The sequence below is a fragment of the Cebus imitator genome, unplaced genomic scaffold (assembly GCF_001604975.1).
Source record: "Cebus imitator isolate Cc_AM_T3 unplaced genomic scaffold, Cebus_imitator-1.0 Scaffold223, whole genome shotgun sequence".
Classification (NCBI taxonomy): Eukaryota; Metazoa; Chordata; class Mammalia; order Primates; family Cebidae; genus Cebus; species Cebus imitator.
In genome coordinates this window covers 363,155-369,996 of record NW_016107538.1, presented here as the reverse complement: position 1 = coordinate 369,996, position 6,842 = coordinate 363,155, and the positions used below count along the sequence as shown (strand labels likewise).

The 6,842-nt window shown below is 53.3% G+C and overlaps 2 protein-coding genes across 10 annotated transcripts in view; both read right to left on the bottom strand.

Moving 5' to 3' along the window:
- CAMTA2 (calmodulin binding transcription activator 2) overlaps window positions 1-2,216 on the bottom strand; it is a 20,802-nt gene extending 18,586 nt beyond the window's left edge. For 6 of the 9 annotated variants that reach the window (XM_017496729.2, XM_037727213.1, XM_037727214.1 and 3 more), the window contains exons 1-3: window positions 2,117-2,216; window positions 712-806; window positions 415-518 (exon numbers count right to left, since the gene is read on the bottom strand). In XM_017496729.2, the coding sequence (XP_017352218.1) occupies window positions 415-518; window positions 712-742 (135 nt within the window). In that variant the 5' untranslated portion in view covers window positions 743-806; window positions 2,117-2,216. Of the gene's footprint in view, window positions 1-414; window positions 519-711; window positions 807-2,116 lie in introns of those variants that run through there. The other 3 variants (XM_017496738.1, XM_037727216.1, XM_017496737.1) reach the window with 3 other exon arrangements.
- Window positions 2,217-2,658: 442 nt separating this feature from the next.
- INCA1 (inhibitor of CDK, cyclin A1 interacting protein 1) overlaps window positions 2,659-6,842 on the bottom strand; it is a 7,554-nt gene continuing 3,370 nt past the window's right edge. Inside the window, exons 3-7 of the mRNA XM_017496724.2 lie at window positions 4,653-4,766; window positions 4,387-4,426; window positions 3,927-4,120; window positions 3,295-3,460; window positions 2,659-3,082 (exon numbers count right to left, since the gene is read on the bottom strand). Coding sequence (XP_017352213.1) covers window positions 2,936-3,082; window positions 3,295-3,460; window positions 3,927-4,120; window positions 4,387-4,426; window positions 4,653-4,766 — 661 coding nt within the window. The 3' untranslated portion in view covers window positions 2,659-2,935. The remainder of the gene's footprint in view (window positions 3,083-3,294; window positions 3,461-3,926; window positions 4,121-4,386; window positions 4,427-4,652; window positions 4,767-6,842) is intronic.

Sequence of the window (6,842 nt, the reverse complement as noted above, 5' to 3'; positions counted from 1 at the left end):
TCTGTCACCCAGGCTGGAGAGCGGTGGTGTGATCTGAGCTCACTGCAGCCTCTGCCTCCCAGGATCAAACGATTCTCCTGCCTCAGCCTCCTGAGTAGCTGGGATTACAGGCATGCATCACCATGCCTGGCTGATTTTTTGTATTTTTAGTAGAGATGGGATTTCACTATGTTGGCCAGGCTGGTCTTGAACTCCTGACCTCAGGTGATCAATCCGCCTCGGACTTCCAAAGTGTTGGGGTTACAGACATGAGCCACTGCGTCCAGCCAAGATCCATGTCTTTATACCTCTGCTATGATCCCCAAAGAGTGGAGCTCTGCACTTAGGAGTGTCGACAGATAGAGAGACCCCCCACTCACCCTCCTCCAGCCCACTAGGTCTTGCTGGGCCCCAACCCCAGCCTCCCTAGAAAACCTCATTTGTATTCCACCGTAGCCTCTCTGGAGGCAGCAGCGGGCAGCGAGGAAGACACTCCAGCAGCTTCTTGGGGAGAAAGATCTTCAGGTGGTGGCTGTTTTCTAAAGGGAATTAGAAGGGAGGGCTTAGTGTGCCACCCCGGGGCACCCCTGTGACAGCCCTGGGGGAAGGGGCTGAAGGTGATACAGAGCACTGGGGAAAACGAAACCTTGCTAAGGAGAACAGGGAATCCAAGAATTAGATGGGGAGAACGAAAGGCTGTGACCCAATTGGAAACCTGGTTTGTGAACTTACCAGCAACCTCAGTGGTGTCCTTGGTATTCATGGTGAGGGCTCCAAGGGGCAAGGTCACCCCCGGCCTGAGGGGCCGGGGGGAGGGGGAGTCTGTGCTGGGAAGGGAGAGAACAAGGTCATGGCAGAAACCCCACATTAATCCTGGATGAGATGTATGAGGTGGGGAATGAATATAGAACTAGGTCATGGTATCTGGGAAGGATGAGGAAAGAGAGGAAGGGACTAACTATGATGTGACAGTATAAGGGAGAACCAGACACAGTGCCCGGAGCCAACATGAGTGAGGATACAGAACAGAGAGAGTGACCAGGAAGAAATGGGTTGGGGTGGGGGAGGGGAGAAGACTAGCAGGGCTGGGGCCTCGGAGGCCCTAAAGCTTGAGCTTTTGCACAGACTGGGGCTACGGTTGGGTCAGGTCTTGGGGATTGGGACTCAGGCCACCCAGTCCTTGGAGGGTGGTTTGGCAAGACAGCCTGGATCCTCGGGGCAGGGCAGGAGATTCTACCTCCAGTAGAGAGCTAGGCCTTTAGAAGACACACCCTGAGTTCCTTCTCTATTTGATTTTTCCAAGAGGAAGGGCTGATCTGATAACTGAGCCTAACCTATTCTCTCCTCCAAGTTGGTTAGGGCCTCGCAGAATCTGGGCCAGACACCCAGCTTCCCACCCTCAGGACAATCAGTCCTCTGGCTCACAGCCCTCTGTACGTCCCTCTCCCCAAACGCCTCTGCCTCCCCTGGCCTCCAAGCCTAGCCTACCCCATCTACGGCTCTGGTTCCAGCCTGAGCCCCCCCCACCCCCCGCCCTCCTGGAGGAACAGATGGGAGCTGGAGGAGGCTCTCAACACGGGCTCCGCCAGGTGTCCAGGATGGTGAGGGGAGGAGGCCCGTAGGGCTCAGCTGTGTGCAGTGAAGCTGAGGTTGGGGTAAGGACTCCGCCCCAGGGCGCAGGTGCGCAGTCCCAGCTAGGCAGCCTGCCAGGGTGCGGAGCGGGAGCGGGTCCTTGGGCTGCAGGCCTTGGGGCAGCGCCGGATCGGACGCTTGGCATTCTGGGCGGCCCCCCGGCGGGGTGGTGGTCCCAGGAGAACCTCCAAGGTGGGAGGGTCCGGCCCGCACAGAGGGATGTTCTGGAGAAGCCGGGAGCAGAGTCCGCGGGCACGGAGTGGGCGAGGGACAGTGCGGGTGCCGGGTGCGGGGTCCCCGGGACAGCCCGGCACGCGCTGGTTCGCCGTGGGGCCCTGCGGGGAGCGGCGCCCCCTGGCGCGGGGGAGGAGGACGGAAGCGGGAGGTGAGGGCGAACCGAGAGTAGGGACGGTGGTCCCCGGCGCGGCGCTCCGTGTTGGGACCTGAGGGAGCTGCGCCCCCTGGCGCGGGGGCGGAGAGACGGGCGAGAGGCCCTGGCTCTTACCTCCAGGGGTCCCGCGGGTGACGGCGGCAGCGGCCATTCTACCCCACACCGACACCCCCCAGCGCCGGCTGACAGCGGCGTCCGACGTCACTGCGCACGGGGCGGGGCGGGGCCTCCCAATTAAGGGGATGGGGTCAGGAAGGGAACCTGGGGTCAGCACACGTGGGGTTCTGGGTGGGGCACTGGGCAGAGGGACTCGGCTTCTAGGGCTCTGAGCCAGGCCGAGGGACAGACTGCTGGGAAGTCCCCAAAAGGGCAGCAACGCTGAGGGCCAGGATTCCAGGGTCCTGAAGGCGGAAGCTCGGCAGACTGATGCCCCATCCCAGAGAATGAAACGGGGCCAACGGTCCAGTGCTGGAGCCCTAGGGGCTGGGCGAGGAACGCTGGACGGGGAGCAGGACCCTTCTCGCCTCGGACAAGACTCCTTGAATTCAGGAACCCAGCCCGACTTCACCGTAGTTGGGTCCTCGAGAAAGTGAAAGGAACCCTCCTCAATTGGCCTCTCCATCACTGCTTCCCAGGAAGAAAGATGACTCAGGCTCCACTTGCTTGCTTTTTAATAACAGAGCAGAGAGAACACAAGGCCGGGAGCGGGGCCTAGAGGAAAACAGGACTTGGGGGTGCTCTTGTGAGAGCGGTGGGTTGAGATGGGAGCCCGGGGTGGGGGAGGAGGCTGTTAATGCCTAGTTCAGAGACTCGGAAAGGCAGTTGGAGAGGCAAAGGAAGGGGAAACACCTTCATGTCAGCGATGGGGTTGTTCCAGTGCCGCACTAGTCTTGGGTTCCCGAGGCACCACTATCATCTTGGCATCAGATCTCCTTACTCTTCAGACTCCAACTCCATCCCCCAGGGATTGTGCAGGGGGTTCCTCCTGGCTGTGACAGTGCTGAAGGAGGCCAGAGAGCGTGGCTGCCTGAAGGCACAAGCCTCCTCCTGACCCAGGGGACTCCAGGGAGACCAAAGCAGCTGTAAAGATGAGAGAAATTGAAAAAGAGAATGGAAAAGTAGGTCTTTCTCCAGATTTCCTAGTCTCCAAGTCTCTGGCTCTCACCTATGTTGTTGTTGTTTCTCTCAAATCCAGCTATCTAACCTGGCTCTCGGCTTCTGCTGCCTCTCCATGCAAGATCAGAGGCCCTCATAATTCCCTCTCACTCCACCCAGTTCCACTCCAACCATACCTGGGCTCTGCCAGGAGTGAGAAAATGGTTCTCTTCCTGTGGATAGGTTGCCCTCTCCTCTTCCAGATCAGGGTATTCATTGGTGCTGGGGAATCCACAGCCCTCTTTGCCAAGCACCACTGGCTCAGATGCAGCCCCAGAGCTACCCCACTGGGCCTTCTTCAGTCTGTGGAGACTTTAGGCTGAGGAGAGAGGAGCCTGGAGGCCAGGCTTCCTGTCTCTCCATTCTTCACTTTTCTGTTCTGAAATACTTCCTGCTGGAACTCAAGGGTGTTGTCATTTGACCTCTAACTCTCCCCTCCCAAATTTTCTGCTCCCCTCAGAACTGAAGCATTTTGTCTAGGAACCCAGAGGTGACCCCAACCTCCCCACTGTCATCCAGTTCTATGGTTTGCTTTCCTGTCTTCAGTGATCCAGTTTCTAATCCTTCCAGCTTATGTGGCTCATCCTCCATATCGCAGTTCCCTCTTTCTTTCCATATTACAGAAATCTGTTTCAATCATACCAAAGCCCACAGCTTCCTCCCAAGCAACGTCCAGTCCCCTCAAAGCTCTCAACCCCTTCCTTAGCTCAAACTGTTCTGCCCCCAAACCCTGCGTGAGTCCCAGAACCCAGATGTCTCCCTTCCTTACTCATTTATGATGCTCTGACGCCTTCTTAGGTCCTCCAGGTGGTAAGTGACAGCCCTCACCCGGGCGGGGACCCCCCCAAATCCCTGTGGCATTCCTTCCAAACACAGCCTCCTCTTCTTTCTTCTGCAAAGCATCTCAGGGGGTGGGAGCTGCTCAGGAGGGTACAGACCAAGCTGGGAGCAATCAGTGGTTCTCTGTGCCAGAGAATGGGGAAAAAGAGCTAGAGGAAAGAACTGGCTCTCTCAGGGGAGCTTGCTTTGAACTAGGTAGGGAGTCTGGGGATCTTGGGAAGATTCCTGTGATCTGGAAAACATGATGACTGATTCATAGAAAGGAAGGCCTGGTCAGTGCACTGGTTGGGGAATAACAGAAGCACGCAGTAATAAGGAGAGTTTGGGATAGGATAGCTGTGGGTGCAATTTTAACAAAGAAGTGTTGAGGGGCAGAGGGTCTGTCTTACCAGCTTGGGTGGAATGTGCTGTTCCTCCATCCAGCTGGGGCTGTGAAGAACAAAAAGGGGGCTATAAGTGCAGAGGGGATACGTCCATCCAAATTGCTTCTTTAATGATCTCTCCCAACCTCCTTTCTGTCATTAGGAGCTATAATGTCCATCAGCCAGTGAGAACCCCAGACTAGGGCTTATTGCTATATGGATTTGTGGTAGTTTAAAATTGTACAGCCTCAACTTCCTACATCCAATTAGACTCCATTTTCTTCTCTACTCACCTGGGCCTTTGACTGAGATTCTTCCAGAAGACATCTCCATAATGCTGGGGCATTGGTCTGAGGCTCTGGGAAGGCAACCTGAGTGGTGGAGATCGGCTGACCACCCTGGAACACCTGAGGTGAGGACAAGATAGGCTCGGGTCTGGCTCTTCCCTTACAGCAATCTACTTACCCCAGGGATTCAGGGGCCATCTTTCCATGGGACTGTAATGCTGCCTGGGTTCCCTCAGGCCATGTCTTCTCCTAACCCCTTTAGCTGAGGAAGGTGGGTAAGGCCTCTGCTTTGAAAGGAAATTGAAGCTGGGTTGAGGGTAGAGATTGGCTATGGTTTGAGCCTCAAATCTCACTGAGTCTAAGCTCTATACCAGGGGTATGCAATCATTTGGCTTCCTGGGCCACACTGGAAGAAGAAGAATTGTCTTGGGATACACATAAAATACACTAACACTGGCTGGGTGTGGTGGCTCACGTCTGTAATCCCAGCACTTTGGGAGGCCGAGGCGGGCAGATCAACTGAGGTCTGGAGTTCAAGACCAGCCTGGCCAACATAGTGAAACCCTGTCTCTACTAAAAATACAAAAAATTAGCTGGGCATGGTGCCGGGTGCCTGTAATCCCAGCTACTCTGGAGGCTGAGTCAGGAGAATCCCTTGAACCCAGGGGGCAGAGGTTGCAGTGAGCCGAGATTGCGCCATTGCACTCCAGCTTGGGCAAAAAGAGCAAAACTCTGTCTAAAAACAAACAAACAAAAAAACTAACAACGCTAATAATGGCTCATAAACTATAAAAATAAAATCACAAAAAAATCTCTCTTATTTTTTTAGTGGAGTTTCGCTTTTTTTGCCCAGGCTGGAGTGCAATGGTGCAATCTCTGCTCACTGCAACCTCCGCCTCCCAGGTTCAAGTGATTCTTCTGCCTCAGCCTCCCAAATAGCTGGGATTACAGGTGTGCACCAGCACACTCGGCTAATTTTGTATTTTTAGTAGAGATGGGGTTTCACCATGTTGGCCAGGCTGGTCTCAAACTCCCAACCTCAGGTGATCCATCTGCCTCGGCCTCCCAAAGTCCTGGGATTACAGGCGTGAGCCACTGTGCCTGGCCTAATCTCATGATGTTTTAAGAAAGTTTACGAATTTGTGTTGGGCTGCATTCAAAGATGTCCTAGGCTGCAGGTTGGACAAGCTTGCTCTATACGTCATAGTTAGAGAAGGCAATATTTAGCAAGCAGAGTTGTTAAAGAGGAAGGCCTTGGTTACTCAGGTGATATGAGAGATAGGGTTCATTTAGTTCAATACAAGGATCCAGGAGAGAGAATTTGTTTACCTCTAGTTTGTCTCCCCTATCTCAGAAGGACTATTATCCTTGTAGATAAGAAGTGTGCAAAGCTGTTTAAGAACAGTGCTTATCAATTCCAAAGCCCGGACTGAATGATGATTGCCCTCCTGCTCTCTAAGAAATGGAATATCTTAGGGCTTAGGCCTGGGGCCCTTTATCTTCTCTGTTTTCATCTCTTAGGTGATCTCACCCAGTCCCATGCTGCCAATAAGCTAATGACTCCCAAATCTATATATCTAGCCCTGGTTCCTCTCTGGGCTCCACTCAACATCTCCTCCCCAACCTTCCTCCTCTCAATGAAAGGCACCCAAATGCCCAGTTGCTGAGGCCAAAAAATGTGGTATGTCTCACTTTCCCTCATCTCCCACATCTAATCCATCAGCAGTTCCTGTCAGTTCTATGTCTAAAATATTGTGTACCTGAATTTGACCACTCCTTACCATTCCCACTCCTACCACTATATTTCAGGTCATCTTCCCCTTCCTTGATGGTTGCAATGGTCTCTTCCCCCTCTCTCAGCTTCCATTCCCATCCCCTAACAATCTATTCTGCACAGAACTCTGAGAGTAATCTTTTAAAACATGATCATGTGAAATCATATAAGGTTTGAGGTATACTTCAAAATAATTTGAGAAGTAGGGGACTACATGGGTATAAAGATGAAAAGATTATCCATATAATGGTCATTATTGAAGCTGACTAAAAAGGGTACATGGGGTTCATACCATTTTCTCTACTCTGTTTGAAATTTTCCATAATAAAAAAGTTGAAGGAAAAAAGGTTGGTCATGCCACTGTCTGCCTTAAAACTTTTCCACTGGGCTGGGCGCGGTGGCTCAAGCCTGTAATCCCAGCA